The sequence below is a fragment of the Metopolophium dirhodum genome, chromosome 2 (genome assembly GCF_019925205.1).
Source record: "Metopolophium dirhodum isolate CAU chromosome 2, ASM1992520v1, whole genome shotgun sequence".
Taxonomy (NCBI): Eukaryota; Metazoa; Arthropoda; class Insecta; order Hemiptera; family Aphididae; genus Metopolophium; species Metopolophium dirhodum.
In genome coordinates this window covers 15,592,716-15,614,362 of record NC_083561.1, presented here as the reverse complement: position 1 = coordinate 15,614,362, position 21,647 = coordinate 15,592,716, and the positions used below count along the sequence as shown (strand labels likewise).

Genomic DNA, 21,647 nt, shown 5'->3' with positions numbered 1-21,647 from the left:
TATGTCATTGCGCGGTTTATACGCGTATCGTGTTATGTGGCTGTTAATAATAATTATTATTATTTACTGTGATTAGATAAATTATGATATTATACATTATTCAGGAATATTTTAAATGTATATAACCGAGTGTAGATTAATCTATATTACTATATTATATAGGTAGGTACTAATATTAATGATGACCTGCACTTAGGCCTTAGCAAACCACAGTGAACGCGTTTAGTATTAAGCTGCAACGTAATTTGTCAGTTACCTAATTATTCACAAAATATTTTGTCTTTTTTTCTTTTAATATCCAATTAATCTTTTAACAAATAAATCAGTTTTTGGAATAATAGTTTCAAATAATTATCACTAATAGGTATCTTTTTCATGCTAATAATATTTCTTGTTTTATAGTAAATACCTATGTATCTCTGTACTATCTCATATCTACAAGCAATGCTTATAATTGTAGTTCAAATTAATGAAAATTTATTTTATTTATTTAACTCTATATTATTGTATAAGGTTTTGAAAAAAACACTTAAAAAAAATCTCTATATATAGTTATACTAGTATAAGTTATATTAATTTAATTAAACGTCGTACGACAACTGACAAGTATAAAAAAAATCGAACAAGTGCTATGGGGTGGAGTAGGTCAGCGGTGGCAAATTTATCCATTGTCCCTTCGGTCCTCGGACAGGATAGTGTATTATTACAGTATTCGATTTGTGTGCAATGATTGTGATCATGATCGCTCCGTTCAGAATCTAAAATAAATAAACATTGTTCGTTAATCGTTTTATAGATAAGTAACTTGTAATGAGTCATTAAATTAAATAGATAAATTAGTGGCAATCACTATATATAGTACTTATTTATATAGGAAACAATTGATTTTTAAAAAAAAAATAGTGATGTATGGTTATAGGTACTCAAATAACTTGTTTATATAAAAGAAAAGTTTATGTTTATACCGTTATTTCAACCAGTAAATAAAAATGACTGTTGTTACTTGTTAGTTTTTACTTGTTACTCATTGGTACTGTATAATATTGTACATTATACTGAAGACTTATAGCTAAAAATTACAAAAATACATTTTTTTCTTTTTAAATTGCTTAGAACTTTTAAGCATAGCTTTTTGTTAGAAAAAATTATTGCAACGAATAAAATAATAATTGTTACTACTCGTTTCTTGTAATAAACTAATAATTACAATAGCCAGTATAAAATAATGTAAAGTATTTTCTAGTGAGAATCGAGAAACTTTATAATTTAAAGTCGATTATATTTTATTGTGAATCTTATTAATAAACAAAGGATTCATAAGTAGGCACCTATACAAATGAATCTACTCTGTAAAGTAGCTATAATATATATTTATATATTGTAATTTGTCCTAAACCCACAAAATATATTTCATTATTTTAAGCCTTAAGTATATTGATATAATATACTGATACGGATTTAATAATTATCATTATTCTTTATGGGTAGGTCGGTTCTAGGTAGGTAGGTGTACCTATATAATTCTTCTGTATACGTCTGTAACTGAACTCTTTTGAAGTTTGAAGTTTATATTTTTACAACATTGGATTTCACTCGATTTCTTATGTAGCGAGTTTCTTATTTTGTTGTACCTAATTCAAAAACTAATAACTGTAGATACACGAAAATGTCACTTAATGTTTATATTTTCATTTTTTATTCACCATAAAATGTTGAATATATTTTAACTCTTTTTGAGTTATTAACAGACAATATCAAATTTGACCGATTTTTTGAAAGGTTTTCGTTGTCATGGTTACTTTAAAAAACATATTTGTGATTCATATATTTTACTTGTGGAGGAAAAAGTTTTAGTAGCGTGCTATTTTTTTATGGTTGCCATCGGTTTCTTAGGTAAAACATGCACAAAATGGTCGCGTTTATGGTTTCGAATAAAGAAATTATATCTTAAAACAAATATAAGAGTTGAATGTATATTTGTAACTTATATATAGGTACTCAAAAATTACTCAACCAATTTTGAGAAAATTGTAAATTGTTTTGGAGATATCAGGAAAGTTTAAAGACTAGTTTAAAAGTTTGAAGTCAAAAAAGTAAAAATAAAATCGAGTTGTAAAAATGTATAGGTACAAATAATGTATGGGTAGGTAATGTTTAAAATTTTAACCTTTACAATATTAAACATAGTTTAGAGAATATACTATTATACTAATCTATAAATATAAAATCAAAATACCACTTAGTCACTGATTGCTGTAGTTCCCATTAGTTACAGCCAACAGTAGAAATTATTTGTGTTTGTTTATTATCGGTTGCCATTTGGGCAGATCAAGTACAAGCTTGCATCAATTCGAATTATTGAAAATTGCCTACCAAGGTGATTGGTGAAAGAGTTGCTCTTTGTCCGCGATCCGACGTAGTCGGATTGCCTACCAGGGTGGTTGAGTTGCACTTACTGCAGGCTGCAGCATGTTACACTCAAAAGTAGATTAACAATCATAATTTTTTTAAGATTTGCGTTTTTTTACGGGTAATGAAGTACTATAAAAATTAATACCATTAATACCGTTAGAAACATTTCAATACGTTTTCATTAACCGTTTTTTATATTCACTTGCAGATCACATTAAACGATAAATTTTAAATAAAAAATTATACATATCATTGTCCGAAAACAAAATAAACAACCAATCACGGGCGAAGCTGTGACGGGTCGGCTAGTATATCTATACAATTTATATTCCTAATATAAAAATTACCTTGTTAACTAGACAATGTAATGGTTACAGACTATACCTATTAATTGTAGTTATTATAAAATTATTTTTAATCCATAACAACCATAATATAAATTTATTACAAACTCATATTATAATTAAACTACAAAAACAAATAATTGTCCAGCTATAATTTTATCTAGCCACATTTTAAAAATATATGATGGAAACTATTTTGCTTCTCTATATAGGCATATTATAAGAGGTAATATATAAGAACTAAGAAAAATGTTTGCCGACAAAGAATGTATTAACAGTTATCTCAGTAGGTATAATGGGCTGAGAAAATTGTTATTAATGTCCCACATGACCACATACTACATTGTATGCTATTAATTATTATATGGTTGAATAGTTTATAAAATTGTTATAATTATCACATAATTGTTAGACTAATTTTTAATTTACAACATTTAAATTATTTAAAGTAATAGAAATTGAAAGAATTAAAGAATTAAAAACAAATTAGGTATAACTCATATATTAGGTATAATTTGACTATTTATCTAATTAAGTAGGAAATCCTAACCGCAGGTTAAAAAGGAATAGAGGGCCGTGACCTTTTGCAAAACTTAAACATCTAACATCTTTAAAAATATAACAATAATTATTAAAAAATAATAAACTAACCAAGAGTCACTAATGGGTGGCTACTTTAATCATATCTTTCGTGTTATGTAGTAGTCTTATCATATTATAAACTTATTGAGTTAATATTTTGTATAGATTGTTTAATATGTCAAATAAAAATATTAAAAAAAAATCTATTTAAGTAACATTTCTAAACGTCTGACGATTACATACCTTATATCACACATGCTTATTGAATATAATATTATGTTTTATAGATTTAGGTAGGTCATCATATAGTTTATATATTATTATATTAAGCAGGCACCTACTATTATTAGTACTTATGTATTACTTATACTGCCAATACCTGTATACCTACATATTATTATGGTGATTGGTAGTAAATACATTCTAATATAATACTTAAATTATTGTTTATGGCTGTTAATAATTATGTAGAGGTTAATTAACCATTCATGCTCACTCCCATATTTTATCCTCTATTTATAATGAATTTATTCTAGTTCTGATTTTTGGAATTTATAAAGTAGCTTATAAAGTAGCTTATAAGTATAAGTACCTAGGTGCGTATATACAATTTTATACCTACTTGAAATAACATATTTTTAGAATTTTTATACAATTTAAGGACTAAAGAGTACCCCATGGTAATATTAACTTAGTTTTTTCGAATTATACCAGAAAAGTCGATTACTGTAGATTACTGATATTATCAAATCAAATTTGAATGAACTTTATTAAACTGTATGTACTTAAGATAAAAATCTTTAATAATGGTTTATAAATGGTTTATATGGCTTGAATATAAGTAGATGTACTAATATATTATAATCTAATATGTATAGGTACTTAATATTATACATTAATACTCTGACAATTATTAAAAACTAAAACATTTTTATTGGTTACTATAATTTTCAAATCATCATAGCCCCCATTATATATTTATACCTATGTTCTTCATACAGTATATACGACTTTTAAACTCCATATGGACTGTAAATCTTAAAACTCAGGAAGGAGTAATTTGAATAGCCATATTATGCATGCGTGTGTATTATGTAAAAAGAGACACTATACATATCTATTCAAAAAACTGGATTTTTTCATGATATAAATATTATAATTAAATAGTTTTAAATTAACTTTTTACACATCAATTAATATTTAATAACAAATTAAACCTAACCTTAAACTAAACATTTAGTCAAATTAAATAAAAATAACAAATCAAACCTTGTTGAAAAAAAATATCTGAATAAAGGTTTTTGATATTTTTGCAATGTAGTTAGAGTAACACAATGTCATTATATCATAAAAATGTTAAGTCCTATTGCAGTTTTATTTTAATGGTCAACCTTATACTTTTTAAATCTTATGGTAGCCGGCAATTGTTACTTATAGGTACATAGTGGCGGCCCAAGGTAGTTTTTTTTAATTTTACGGTATTATTTCTTAATAATTATAAATCATCTGTACATTTATTTACTAAAATAAAATATCTTAACGTATTGCACATAACAAAATAATAAACTTTCCAAATAATAATGAAGTTAACAATTTAGAAACTATTAATTTACAATGTCGTTAATACAGAAAAAATATAGAAAATATTTAACGCTTAGCAATAATCCAATAACGATAAAACTTTTGGTAACTTGGTAGATAATGGAGATGTTAAGCCAAAACGCCGTAGGTAAAATATTTACATCGTTTATGCTTGGTTCATGTAAGATAATATGGCGTTCTTCGTTCTTATACTTAGTATCTACTGTTAACTTTTTTTTGTTAGTTTGATACTTATGGTATTTCCAAAGATCGATAATTGTGTTTATAGCCTGTTTAATGTAATTTCATGGGTATTTTTTCTACAAAATTATGTGTATAATATTGGTGTACACACAAAGTATACCTATCAGATGCCAAATAATCTACTCATTTTATTTTCTAGTTACGGAACTTTTGCTTAGCAGGGCAGTAATACGGTCAAAAGGCATTTTTGGCTATTTTCAAATCATATTTTGATAGTTTTTATTTAAATTAAATCCTGGCCCTATTCATTTAAGTATTTGACATATAGGTGCCGAGATTTCAAAAATCAATGTACATTGGACGCCCAAGGTAAAATGTAATTAAATACTCAAATACAAATGATTTAAATTATGTGTATACATATAATACAATTTCACACTTACAATTTTAATTTTTACTTTATTATAATTTATAATTTACAAGCATTTTACTAGCAATTTAAAAGTATATACTTTATGGTATAATATTATGTTGAATTTGAGTTTTATTGATATTATGAACGCTATTATAATAATAAGTAAGTGCATAGTGGTGTTTTAATTTTCTATATTTACTTTAGTTATATAATCTAATTATTTTGACTTTATAGTGTAGTATAATATAAAGATAATGTGTTAATTTAAAAAAATTATAAATACAACGGGTGGTGCGTTGAGGCTGAGCTGTTGTACTTGATCCCTGAAGCTACCACGCACTTGGTGCCTATTATCCAAAAGTATTTGATAGTTATTACACGTGGAAAACATAATTTTTCCATCATCAATGTTAGGGCAGAGTAATATGAATTGAAAATAAAAAAGATGAAAGATGATAACGGTTTTCACTTTTATATTGCACATAAAGGTCGTTATATTCTGCACATAATTTTTAGTCTTTGGATAGAATATATCAAATGATTTATTGTAAAGTTTTTAAAAAAAGTATTTTTATCTTGTGCATCATATGATCAAAAGTTGTAGGGAGTAACTTAAAAATAGGGTGAAAAGAAAATAATACTATCTTGTTTGACTAAATCAAATCTACTATATTTTCAACAAACGTTTTTAATATAATATAGACAAACAAAATAATAATTTAACGAACTAATCATACTATGTATAGAAGGAGAAGGTACTTACAATAGGTTATATAATGCGGTTTTAATAAGCTTCCCAGCGTTTATCAATCTATTGGCAAAGCCTCAATACAATTGAATTATAACTATATAGTGGCCGTAAGTCACTTGCATCCTGGACATTGCACTTGATTACCTAGCAGAACTAACGCGTTCGAGGACTGTTGGTCGGGAACATCTAACTGAGCACCTCGTCGTCGGCTTTTATGCCGCCTTCGTAGAACCAACTTCAAGTTTCTTATGGGCTACTGTCGCACACGATGGCTACGTCATCCCGGCGTCTTTCACTGGTCAAACCGAGTCGGTGACATGACGTGAAGTCGGCTCGACGATGGAACACGAGGTCGATTTGACAATTAACCGATCAGCCATGACTTCGGATATGAGACTATCGGAGAGTTGGTTTCGGTGTTGGGCAGAAAGCGAATTTTAGTGGCGGGTAGAGCGGAGACTTTGTCATAGCCTATATGAATCATAGGGCCCGGGAAAATGTTATTATTAAAGGGTCGAGGGAATTTTGTGATGGCTGAGGGGAGGACGTAATTCGTCGAAAACGTCAAACGGGAAGGGCCAAGCAGCAAGTGTTTGGGATTGCAGGCTAATCAGCTGTGTAGATGGTTAGTGGAGAGGTGTGCTGTAGGCTGTCGGTTGTTGTACGCACACAATGTCTCGTTTAGCATAAACGAACTGCACGATCGTGGACGGTCGATCGTCTCGTCGGTTAACGGGTATAAACGGGTACTCATCGAAATCAACTGATACAGTCGTGATACCACGACTGCCGCGGCCCAGGTTCAAGTAAACTACGCCTCAAGTAGCTTTTTTTTCAGTGTAAACTCCGCCAGGGAAAAAAGCAGGTAAAATTTGGTTCGTTTAATTTCCGCCAGTGAAGCAAATCATGTAACAGTATCGTCTTTATTAAATAATAGTTAGGTATGCGTATACGTCGAAAAATTAAAAGTATATAACACTTCAAAATAAAAATAATAATTGTCTGAACAAATCATACAAATTTTAATGTGAATTACGTCAACAAATCATGATAGATAATTGTATTAATTATAAAATATGTAGGTACTAGGTATGTTATTATGTTATGTTATAATATTTTGAACTGTGAACTATAAAATTATGTAATACCTACCATATAAATTTGTGGACATTCTAACTATTAAGTCTAATATAAATCCATTATTTAAACTATATATGCGTTCTCACACCATCATTTTTTTTCATTTTCATTTTTTGAGTTTATTTGGTTGAGATTTTAAATTTTATTTAGTTTAACAAAACAAACAAGGCCTTAATACTGACGGAGTTTCCATATACCCATTACTGGTAAGAAAATAAAACTGGTGAAGTTTACATTAGACCTTTTCATTACTTTTTTATCTAACATTCTAACCGGTATTCTAGCGGAGTTTACAATTGCCACGCGGCCAACTCGTCCAATGCCTGCCGACCGTTGGACGCCATCAACTTGCAGTCGGCCTTCGCGACTAGCTTAATATTAATAATTATTAATTAATAATACTTATTGCATTCAAAAAACGATTCTATGCGAAGACGACCTATCAGCCTATATTACTAGTCTATATTTTATTGTATTTTACTCAATTATTTGATGGTAACCGTGAGTTTACGCATAAATATCCAATTTCGTCAACATTAAAATTTCACTCATTAAAAAAAAATTGTGGATTTACGTCCAAATTTTATAATTCCAACAATAATCAATAACTATTCAAGAGGAATCTTGTATTCAATTTTCGTTTAGTTTGATTCTGAAAAATAATTTTTATCGACAATTATTATTACCGTCCTATCGATAAAAAAATTTTAAATTACTTGTACATCGTATTCTTGTACAATCGGAAATTAGGGACATCATTAATACCGAATTTAATACAGATTTCGTACCTACCTATGAATAAAGTCGTCAATACTTAATAATATTGTATTGTTTTGCATGATCAAATCGTATATTTTATAGTATCGTAGACATTGAAATGTTATCATTTTATCGGGTAAGGCCCTCTTCTACTCCATCGAGCATATGTTATCATATAGCGATAAAAATCGATATTTCAAAGGAAATCGTCGTGCGTATGCTGTAGACGATAATAATATTTTTACCGAAGGTAACAAAATATCAATTGCCAATACATACCGTACACGGGCAATACGAGTATAAGACGGACGGTGTGACCTGGTTTTCATGTGAAGCACAAAATACACGCGTTTGTCGCAGACGTTATGGCGCTAGGTTTAATGAAAACAACACACTACAGTTGCTTTAGCGCGCGCTAATGCGTCTGGTCATCTTCCGGTGGCGTGTTTGCTGCCAACCTTTCTACCGGCCAGTCGAGGCCAATTTAACGGTGTTGACACGGTTTCTTTACGACGACGACGACGACGAAGTATTAATATTAACAGTAATAATTATTATAAGTTGCCCGACATATTTTGTCTTCCGATACTATATAATAAATTATTTGGGAAAAATTAAATTGATTGTACATAATATGGAATTATAGGTATAAGGATTTAAACTGTAGGTATAGATACTATATATAGATATAACAAATTCGATCGAAAATTGACAAAAATCGATAAAAAAAATATGTACACAATACACGTATATATTTCAAAGATAATATTAGCTTAAGCCATCTATAACTATAAGATAGTATAACTTGGTTTTATACATTTATTTAATAAAAAAGTATAAACCAATAACTAATAACTAATATTATTATTTTTTATAGAGGTGTCATAATATGTTAGTTGTGAATGCGTGATTTATAGTGCCAACAGTTTAAAACCAGCTTGAGGCTTAGGCTAAAAACGGCATCAGTTATAGGAAGGTTTACCAATATATGGTACCTATATAGTATATGTAGGCACCTACTGTATTAATGCATTACAGTATATTATGGTAGGTATATATGTAATTAAACAACTTTTAATTTGAAATTAAAATGGAAATTGTGATTTTTTAATTTTTAATTTATGTGTTTTATACTGACTACCTAATGTATAGTGACTAATATAAAGTAGTCCGTTTAAAAAAAATAATTGTTAAAAACCTGAAATTTAAAATGTATAGGTATTTATTATTAAATTGGTAAAATTTAGGTTTGCTAATCAAGTTTGAACGTTAGGCTGAATTACTTTATTAACATTATTCAATAATGGATTTATATTATAGTGGATTAGTATTTATTGAGTTATCAGTTTATAAATATTCAAGTCGTTTATTTTTAAACTTTGAGAATACCTATGAGTCATGAGTAAATGAAGCATATAAATTGTAATACTATTAATTTAGCAGTAGGTACTTTTATAGTTTTGTGAAACCAAATAAAAGTAACTTTTTACACCTGCAGTAAAGAATTTCAAACGTGTATTTTAATATAAATTATACATTTTCAGTAGTATTAATTCTATTTTACCTAATATAATTAGAAAATTAGATTATTGATGGGTAGTGGGTAGGTAATAGGTTTTGTGTTGGCTCAGATCAGTTTGCGCTTTTAATTTATTAAAACGAATATATAGTTGCATAGGTACATCACAATTATTGTTAAACCATGATGTAGCCATGTAAGTACTATACCTCCTACTATATAATATGTAAATACCTACTACCTATATAGGCTACTATGTAAATATAAATTATTATTTCAACTACTTGAATCACTATTTACTAGGTAACATAGGCGTGTCCAGACTTTGTAATAAATTGTGGGACCTATTTTTTTTTAGACATGAAGAAAAGTTCATTTTTTATGTTACAAAATTCACCAATGTAGAAATATTTTTAAATTATTATCAAAAAGTACAACCATTGTCAAAACAATAAAAATACTTTGGAACAAATGCACTTCACCAACTTCCTTACGATTTTCAAATGTTTTTTATGCTTAAAACAATGGTGTTAATTTTTTTTACGTTTTTTAACAAAAAAATCTAAAATATGCTTCGATTTGTTGTGTAAAACCACCTTGGGTAAGCCTCGGAATTAAACAAAGTTGTTAAAAACTAAAAAGCACACAATCTGCTAGCGTTGGCGATCGTTCGCTGTGCTGCGCTCGGACTAAAAAATCGAAAATATCCTCCGATTTGCTATGTAAAACTACTTTGGGTAGGCTTCGGAATTAAATAATGTTGTTAAAAAACAATTATCTTCAGGTAGATGACAGGCTAATGATGGTTACCTATTAACCTATATATACTATATCTAAGCTTACTCAACGGGTGACCTAAACTATATCTCTACTCTGGCCGGCTTCGAAAACATTGTATTATATTAAAAAATGACTATGTCCCAATTTGTTAAAATACGTAAAAAAAAATTTTAATTTATTATAGGCATTGCACGTGACAGTCAAGTAGCGTTGTGCGCAAGCACATATAAACGTAAAATCGACAACTTTGGCTATAACTTCTAAAATAATAGTTTCCGGTAAAATAAATTTACACCATCGTTTTAAGCATAAAAAAGTGGTTTGAAAAAAAAATTTAAATCGTGAGGGGGTTGGTAAAGTGCACTTTATTGTACATTTATAATTTATTAATTATTTTGTAGTTAAAAATGTATAAAATGTTTAACTTTTATGGCTAAGGATTGAAAATTTAAAACAAGGCTCCACGTATATAGGTTATATATAAATTACTTTATTTACAATAGTATCATCAAATATACATGCAAATTTATTTTAAATAGCGATGTTATTGTTTTGTGGTAAAATACATATGATACTATTATGTAAATAAAGTAATTTATATATAACCTATTTACGCGGAACCTTGTTTTAAATTTTCAATCCTTAGCCATAAAAGTTAAACATTTTATACATTTTTAACTACAAAATAATTAATAAATTATAAATTTGATAAATGTTGTCAAAATTTGAACTTTAAATGCTTATAAAAAAAAAATGTTGCCTATGTATTTTTAATATTTTTCAACTGCTATTAGAACGATATATCAGGAGCCTTATATATTAAATATTCACGCTTTTTTACCCAACAAATAAAATTTTATTGATATTTATAGAAAAAAAAAACTAAAAAAAAGGTGGATAAGTGGATGTCACTCTGCTGTACAGTAGGTTACAAGTGGGTCACTGTAATGGATGGTGTTAAATTTGAATTCAATGATATAATATCATTGTATAAGAAAAACGATTCTGAGCGAAAACGGTCAGTCAGCCTATGATTTTACCAAGTATATTTGATGGTATTATTGTAAATAAAGTAATTTATATATAACCTATTTACGTGGAGCCTTGTTTTAAATTTTCAATCCTTAGCCATAAAAGTTAAAAATGTATAAATTTTTAACTACAAAATAATTAATAAATTATAATTTTGATAAATGTTGTCAAAATTTGAACTTTAAATGCTTATAAAAAAAAAATTGTGCCTATGTATTTTTAATATTTTTCAACTGCTATTAGAACGATATATCAGGAGCCTTATATTAAATTTTCACGCTTTTTTACCAAACAAATAAAAATTTATTGATATTTATAGAAAAAAAAACTAAAAAAATTGAAAACTGACAATGTCCGTAAACAGCTCAAAAAGAGTCAAAATATTTTCAAAATTTTATGGTGTATAGAAAATGCTAATATAAACATTCAGTGAAATTTTCAAGTATCTACAGTCATTCGTTTTTTAATTACAATAAAATAAGAAAATTGTTACATGAGAAATCAAGTAAATATCAAATGTTGTAAAAATATAAATTTCAGATGCTCATAAAAATTTAATTTAAGTTTCTTCTAGACATTTTTTTTTTGATAAAGGTGACAAACTTATGAGTAATCTTATATTACATTTTCAAATCTTAGATTTAAAAAGAAAATTTTTTATGAATTCTCAACTCAAAATAATTTTTCTAATTTTCGTGATTTTTCCGTATTTTGTCAAAATTTTAACTTTAAATGCTTATAAATAAAAACTGTGACTAAGGATTTTTAATTTTTTTCATCTGCCTTTGAAACAATAACCTAGGTGCCTTCTATTTAATTTTCAAGCTTTTTTACTCAACAGATAAAATTGTATTGATATTTATAGAAAAAAAAATAAAAAAAATGGAAATTGACAATGTCCGTAAACAACTCAAAATAAGTCAAAATATTTTGAAAATGTTATGGTGTATAGGAAATGCAATTATAAGCATTCAGTCAAACTTTCATGTCCCTACGGTCATTTGTTTAAGAGTTACACCAAAAACCAAAATCGATTTTCTCGAAAACAGATTTTGCGTAAAAATTCCCGTTTTTCCTTAATTTTTCTTTGGTTTTTCACGTTGCTTTTGAAAACTACTGGAAAATTTGTACCTTTGACCCCCCAAGGTACCAAGTAGATTCATTTTCCTATCAGAAAAGTTACTGTTGAAGAAAATCCAAGCACTTTTACTGTCCTAAAAGGTGATGACAGACACAAAAATAAAAAAAAAAACACACATCATTGTAAAATCAATACATTCATCGCTTCGCTCAGAATCTAAAATGTATTTATTTTATTGTCTACATATTATAGGTAATATTAATTATTACACACCGTAATTTAGATTAAATCATTTATGATGAAACAGTAAACAATTTGACGTGATCGGAGTGTTGCACTCGTGCAGTATTGTGGCTCACTCATGTATTTAATATTGTGACTAGCCAACTACCAACATTTATTGACCGTGAGATCGCGCCTCGCTAACCAATCCGGAAGGATCACAAATAATTATTTAAACGAACATAATATTATTATTTGTTTATATCTGTCTTTGGGAACTATCGTCAGATTGTAGCACGATTGTACAATTGCAGTAGATATAAAAATAATACTATCTATAGGTACTGGGTGATTCCTAACTTTAAAAGTAAAAACAATGAGTATCTAGAAAATAATAATTGCTGGTATTTTTTTCACATAATTTACACCATAATAAAATTTTTTTTTCAAGTCCTACTTTGATGTTTACGTAAACATAATTTACTTTCTAAGGGCCGATTTCACCAACACAGTTAATCACGGTTAAAGTTAACCGGAGTTTTAATCGGCCGAATTTGGCTGGTTAAATATCTGTTATCAGCCGATTAAGCGTTAACCGTGATTAACTGTGTTGGTGAAATCGGGCCTAAGTCCTTCTGTAATTTTCCAATATCTTCAACAATTTTCTCATTACAAAATGCCCCATCTTTCTCCAAATCATCAAGTTGGTCGAGAATGCGATTTCTTTCGGCCATAATATCGTTGTGCCTTCATCGGAAAAAAAACATAAATAGTAAAAACAAAAAACCTATAGTAAAAATAATAAATTGTTGAAAGACGACTCATCGACTTCCCCGTGGTGTCTCCGGGGTAACGCTAATAGGCTGATAATATTATTTAGTGGCAATTTATTATTATGTTACAGCATTATTAAGCGTTTGAACGTACATCTCATAAACCCGGGCCCCAACTAGGATTAGGGATTAGGGATTAGGCCACAATTCACCACTGCCAATAATATTACGTCTATATAATGTTAAATGTTCATTGAAATGGGGCACCACACTTCATTATGTTTGTACGTGGGGGTGGGGCGCCATAATCCTAAATACTCCACCGCTGTGTAGCATGCTGAGTGCAAATACATTTGATTATTTGAATAATAGTTAATTTAATTTATATAAAAAATATTTGCTCTTTTATTATCACATTGGCTATAAAGATGATAAGCTATTGATCACAATGAATTTATAGTTATTACCATTTTTTACATAGGTACAGCAGGTAATTTCATTTTTGCCTATACTTCATGAAAATGTCCAATTACTATCATTGTCGAATGCCGATAACATCCTGCATGTTTTAACTAAATTACTAGTTATAGGAATCTTAAATACTTAACTTTTAACTATATAGAACAAATATTTATTTCCATATTTATCTAGATAAATATAAATGCAGTCGTATATTATTAGTATTTACATACATTTTGGTTATAACCTACGTTATATTAATTAATGGTGTCTATTTATCTAGAGAAAAAAAAGAATTATAATCACAACGGCCAGCACTGCAGACTGCAGTACGTTACGTCAATACGTCATGTAGGTACTAATATCTGCAAAATGCCATTATATAAAATAAAATCTTCAGGAAATTTAAATTATGTCTTTTATTCAAAATAAATTAAATACAATAGGTTACAATTACATCATGCTCAATTTTAGTAATTGCTCAATAATGTTTGTAGATTTTGATTTTAAACATAGGAATTCGTTATGTAATCAGTCGAAAATTAGTATAATTTATAAACATATAAATACAAATTAATTTTTAAAATTTAAGTGTTAATCAACTAATACCTATCAGGAAAAGTATGACATTTTTCTGTGATCATATATGCTCTACGCTCAGCATTCAGTAATCGATTGCATAATACACCAAATTATATTTTTAATGGTTTGAAATGTATTGAACTATTTTAAAAATAACACAAAACTATTAACAATGCGTAAAATATTAAAAACAATAATTGTGTACTGTAAAACATCAATAAATTTTCTTATAATTAAAATTATTTGAATTATGTTAAGGATTTGGGGACACATATTTTGAGGTAGTGGGAATAAGGTGTATCTTATATTATAAAGTATAATATTTAGTATGAAGTCGAAAACAATTTAGTCGATGTTAAATGAGAAAGCTTCAGTGTTATATACAAATGTTGCAAGATGCTAAAAACAGACTAGCAAAGTAATGTTTTTGATTTGTATTCAATATTTTTCATACTATTATAATATAGGATAGTCAAGCTCAATAAAGTGTTGTATCACTGGACACCCCTTTTTTACGCGTTATCTAATTTTTATAATCCACACCGAATATTTACTTAGATATTGTTTTTAATTTTACAGATTGGAAATTATCATAATATATACTAATTTAAAAAAAAAACAATTATTGTTCATTTGTCCACACTGAACTGTATTTGAATAAACCCTAAATTTAATTTTTATTTTAATACATAAATGCATTTTTTTTTAAATTTTTCTAGTATTTTTGGGAAATTCAGGCTTTATAACAATTTACAAAACCACATTCATTGCACAATGTAGGTTAGCTTACAATAATTTACACAAATGTAAAATGTCTAAATAGTTAGTTTAAAAAAAAAGTTTGATGCTATCACATTTAATTATGTATGATGTGTGTATCTAGTTATTTTAAGTACAGTTAAATTGCAGAACTACTCATTTTATGATAAATTCGTATCAGTTACCAAAAATAAACGAAAAATCTTTAAAAATGTGTTTATTAATATATTTTTTAAACATACATTTGGATTGATCTGTTTTTAAAATTTAAATGCATATATAATAAGGATAACGTATGGAAAATTTAAAAAATGTACCAAGTGAAAACTACAAGAAGGAGCATTGAGATTTAGGACCTTCCAGTCAATGAAAGTAACCCGTTTGTAGATAATAATATTTATACAACGAGAGTACGTTTCTAACTGATATCACATTAGAACCATGACATCAAATTAAACTAATTTTATTAAAAACCAAAGTACAATAAATATTATAATAATCAATAACGTCTAAGAAGATCACAATAATTTTTGGGAGTGGAAGATGATTGGGATGCCCCTGCTTATTACGAAACGATGGTGGTTCCGGTGTTCAGCTTAGGTGGCAGCAAATGATCGTTGTAGATCATTAATCGTCACAGGAATGATTCTGGCCCGGGCAGTTCGCCGGGTTTTATGAGGAACGGCTCCAGTTGGGCCATCATCAGGTCACTGGTGGACAATTGCTTGTCGTGTAGTTCACTACGGGGCTTGTAATTCCTAGACCCGGAAGTACTGTCCGACGGGTCGCTGTAGTTGGTGGAGTGGTCTTGCAGGGGTTGCATATGGTGCATTTCTGAAAGTAAACCGACAATGACAGTTTCTAATAAGGATCGCATATTCGAATATTTTTCGTTCAGATGAAATCATGCAGCATTAACACAAAATTACCACTATAGTTATTATAAGGAAGTTTCGATAGTCCAGTAATGGAATACATAAATTTAATAATATCGTGTAATATTATATTTTAGAGGTATAGGCACTTTATTATTGTACATATATATCGTGATTGCACAAATATAAGAAATATAATATGTGAAAGTATATATAGTCATATAGATAGTTAATATTTTATTAAATATAAGAATGAATAACATATTATATTCTTAACAATTAAGAATTAAAAAAATAATAACAAAATAAAAGTTATTTTAAAAGTTTATTGTTAATTAGTATTTATTTATTCATTGAAACAAAAATATTATAGTAAAATACTTGTATCAAATAGTTTAAAAACATATAGCTTTAACAAGCAAACAAACATATTATACATCACTTATTATTAGTGATGAAATATTAAAATACGTACAATGTAATTTTAACTTTCTAGAATATTTGAAAGTACACAAAATTAATTGGTTAATTTTATAATAGCTTGTATAAAGGAATAATTATGTTTTAGTGTGTGAAGATAAAGATTTATATATCTAAAACTATATATGTAATTATTTGGTTAAATCAATAAATATGATAGGTATCATAATATTACTTCAGTATACTTATGAAATATGATAATATTGTCATAATTAAAAATAATTAATGTTTTTTATAGTTAATTACATTATCTATATGGCTATAATGCTGTATATAAAAAGTATTTTGATTCAAACGATCAAGATAAATATATACCTACATAAAATATAGGTATATAGTATTATACTCTTAAAACAAACGCATTCGTATGAAAAAATAACACTTACATTATTCTTTCGATATTATACGTATTATGTTCACCTAATATATTTATGTAGGTAGGTTACTTATCCGTTAACTTATCGTGATTACTCTGTATTGGAATGTTTAAAATATGTTTGCACGATAACTGTTTATGAAATATATTATGTATTTTTAAATAATTGGTTTTAAAAAAAAAATTTACAAACTCTATATTTTTGAAAAAGATATAATGATAGAAAATGAAATAAAATGCATCTCATGTTACGTAGTTTATGGGTACGTTAAAAAGCTGTAGGAAGAGGTTAATTTTTTGCTTTTTTTCTAAAAACGAATCGTCAATTTTACCAGTATGAGCCCGAAGCGAAATGAGCTTTTTCAGATCGTGTGCACTGCAAAGCGGCGTGTCTACAACATACGTATTATTGAATAAACTATAATCCACTTCGTGTTCACCAGTTTCTTTTTTGAATGACACTAATGTATCAAACCTATGTCCCCAAAGTATTTCATTTGGCAGGTACGATGACCTAGCTTGTGTTGTCATTCCCGTGGATTCTATTACTCCTGTAAAATTTAATAAATGGTTTAAGAAATAATCAACTGTTGTTTTAAAAAATGTCATAATTATTTGTGTACTTAGAAGAAGTATTAGTTATTGATGTATTGCAATTAATTGACAGCACATAAAAACAGTACCTATTTAGTACAATTGTGTAAGTTAGTGATAAATTTACATAATGTATCTGCATTCTTGAATTTACATTAAAAGTGTTTATGATCTAAATTAAATCTTTTTGGTAGTTAGTTAATTAAGTATTGTGTTTGTGTATCTTTTACTTTTTATTATAATTTTTTTTGTTGAAATGTTTACATATTTAATGGAATTCGATGATAAAGTGTTGAACGTGTTTTTAAATGTATGGAGTTGAAATATAGTTTAAATTTAATAAAGTTTAGAATATTTGCAATAAAATCATTAATTGCAAATTTAAAAATAAAATAAAGTATATAGTAGATTCTTATTAGGTCGAACATCAATAGGTATCTTAAATTGTATATGAGGAGGTATATGACATTTTTGAACTCAATGAAATCACTTGAAATAATTACCATTACGATAAAGCTCGATGTCTCGAACTTTTTTCCGTTCGACAGAGTTAATTATAATTATAGTATAAGCCTTTATAAAACAAAAATGTAATAGGCACATAATACTTGTTTAAGGTTTCAGATATGTATGGATTTTACTAACTATCAAAAACCGTCTGTAATTACATTGATCAAAATGAAATTTAATATTCTATAAATAGGAAATTGATTTATTTTAGTTTTAATATTATCTTTGTGCAATAACAAGAAAAATGTTGCTCCTAAAATTGGATTTACTAAAATTGAAAAAGTATTCTAATCGGCTGGTTATATTTGTCTTAGCAGTATAGTTACCTTCTAGGACGACGACAATTTCAAACTTCTGTTGTAGGAAATCAGCAGCCGAAAGCATGTACAGCGGCGACTGTGGAGTTATTTTGTGAACAATAGTCGTAGGCCATATGAAGAATATCCTGTCCTCTTCACCATCACCACCGACTTTAAGTTCCTGTTGATGGAACGGTAATAGCTCACCTTCTATTGTCATCTAGTACAATAATTCAAATTAGTGGGCAATTCGGCAATTGATCATATTTGATCATATATTATGGTGTAGAATATTTAATGTTACCTATAATGTATTATTACATCTATATAATATATATGCGCAATACAATCTCCTTATAACGAACCCCCTATAAGACACGGACATTTCCTTACAACGGAAAATAACAATCAGTCCCGTTAGTCCTGTATAAGTGTATAAACAATAATGTAACCAGGTCCGCACGTATATTTTAGCATCTCGATAACGAAAACTCCTTTATGACGAAAAAAATCAGCTGATACCGAGCACCAATTCTATTATATAAGTAGGTTTTTCTGTATTTAATTCGCATTCCTAAAATTGTCCGTAGACAATAATATTTTGGAGTATAATAATATAATTGTATAGCCGTGCGTATTTCCATAGTATTTCATGATGCAAATCGTTTGGGTCGTTGTCTGCTGCAAGTTGCAACATTTTTGATATGGATATACTTACTTTTTTCTTTATTAGCTGCGCCCTGACGTGTGCCTCGATAATGTGAGATTTTCTCATGTCACCCACGCGGAACATGAGACACAGAATGCCATCCCTTTGGCAGATCACAGCGTTTCTGCTGAACAACAGCGTTTGCGTGCGCTTTTTCGGCCTGGACAACTTGGCGAACACCACGCCCACCATAAATGCCTGGATCATAACGCCTACTATGCTCTGTAGACACATAATGAATATTGCTTCAGGACATTCTTCGGTCGTGTGTTTGGAACCATAACCTGATAATATATACAGCACAAGTTGGTATTACAGACAAATTATTATTATTATTATTATTATTATTATAATTATTGTGTTTGTCGGATGTCAAGACCATCATCACAGAACGGTAACGGTCGTGTACGTTGGTGGGCTTTATATTATAGTCTCAATTATATGCAAAAAAAAATCGCAAGGTTTTAAGGCAAACGATGAAAAAAATAGCATATCATCATCGTCCATATCCGTCCAAACAATACGGTTTAGATTTTTACCTATTGTGTGCTGAGTTTCGACGCTGAACAGAAAGCACGAGGTGAAAGAATACATTTCTCGAACACATGGTACCCACGTTGAGTTATTATCCCTTACCGAGAATTCCAAATCGCCGTGGTTTAGTGCGATCAGCCACCATACGATGGCAAACCCTAACCAGCTGAGCATGAAGTTCATTGAAAACACTAACAACGTCCATCGCCATTGAGCATCGACGAGTGTCGTAAATATGTCCTAGAAAAATATAAAAAAAAATATATTCATGTAAACATCATCAAACATATTATTTTGTAACGAGCAAATCAATCAATTAACTTCAAATAAAATGTTACAATATAATATTGTATAATACTATCTATTACTCGTAATTATAATAATATAAAAATGCGTAATCAAGCGGCGTATAGAATACAATCATACAGCGTGAAGAATATTTTTTTAATAGAAATTTTTAATTTTTAAAACTAGAATAATACATTTTTAAAAGTATTAAAAGTGATTATCCTATTAATAAATAATTTGAAAATAGTATCTTGTAGTAAGTTATAGATTATGTAATTTATATTAAGCATAACTATTTGCGTTCAAGGTGAACCCGTGGGAGCATAGAAAAATGTCATAGAAATAATTTTTGTCACTATTATAAGTGCACAATATGAACAAGCAAACTGTTGTTTTAAAACAATAATATGCAATGCGCAATGAACACAATTTATATATTCAATTAAATAGTATCCATTTATTATAACGTTGATACTGCATTTTAAACAGCTGTTCTTTTACATTTTTTATTTTAAGCTAAATTTATTTTAATGAAATATTTATTTTTATTAAACTTCAATTTATTAATGTAATCACAGTAAAGGGTTTGAGTGAAAAAAATTACGCATTAAAGTAAAACCAATATATCTAAAATACTTCCTCCGTTAAAAACTATAAGTAAATTTATAAGATGAACCAAAATATCTCTTCCTTGATTTTGTGTAATACAAATCAGTCATCAGTGCCCAACATTATTTCTGAACGTGCCATTTTGGTTTTAATGAACGGTGATAAATTATTTTGTGCCTACGTTACAAAGTTGTGAGTGTCAAGAGAAAGCTGCAGATCCAACACAATAATTAAATAGGTAATTTTAATTTTAAAATCCCACATAGCGCCTGAATAATATATAAAGATATATACCTAACTAATGTTTATTATATCTATATGTATATTTACTATTCGCCTATACAAACGAAACGTAAGTTCTTCTAAAAACGTATACGTGAATAACGGCAAATTATGGTAATATGTGTTAGTGTTAGGTATAAATATTGGGATACCGCCATCACAATCATATTATACAGTTAAGAAATTTATTTTCCATCGCGTCAATCTAAAAACGATTTAGAGTGGAATAATAATATATTGACTCTTTTGATACATTATTCTGTGTGTGCTTTAAATTATGTGGGTACTTGTTGGTTTCATTTTGTAGAGGTTTGACGAGATAAAATGATTTTTTTTATTACACTCGGCCATTGTCACGCTCTAGATTTCAAATACAGCAGTGACAGCAGGCTGGTAAAAAAAATACATTTAAAAAATAGTGTGCGATGTCAACACTAAAAATAGGCTAGTGATTTAGACACTAAGATGACAAGGAAATTGGTGAGCAGTGCACGGCACACAGCGTACTCAGTCGGAAGACATTAAATGTTTTTTATATTATATAATTAAAAATAAAAACTATGAGGGTCAGGGTACTCGGTGTGGGCTATTAGGACGGGTATGTTAGGTACGTTTGTGCTAAAAAGCTGAATGTTAAAACAACGCATTCAAAAATAATTCCCATCAAAGATCACTTAAACCCGCATTTTCCTATAC

The 21,647-nt window shown here is 28.4% G+C and overlaps 1 protein-coding gene across 4 annotated transcripts in view; it reads right to left on the bottom strand.

Annotated features, from left to right (window-relative positions):
• Positions 1-15,842: 15,842 nt before the first annotated feature.
• LOC132938607 (G protein-activated inward rectifier potassium channel 3-like) overlaps positions 15,843-21,647 on the bottom strand; it is a 31,586-nt gene continuing 25,781 nt past the window's right edge. For all 4 annotated transcript variants that reach the window (XM_061005531.1, XM_061005530.1, XM_061005532.1 and 1 more), the window contains 5 exons: positions 19,778-20,012; positions 19,248-19,522; positions 18,557-18,749; positions 17,459-17,677; positions 15,843-16,229 (listed from right to left, as the gene is read on the bottom strand). In XM_061005531.1, coding sequence (XP_060861514.1) covers positions 16,030-16,229; positions 17,459-17,677; positions 18,557-18,749; positions 19,248-19,522; positions 19,778-20,012 — 1,122 coding nt within the window. In that variant the 3' untranslated portion in view covers positions 15,843-16,029. The remainder of the gene's footprint in view (positions 16,230-17,458; positions 17,678-18,556; positions 18,750-19,247; positions 19,523-19,777; positions 20,013-21,647) is intronic.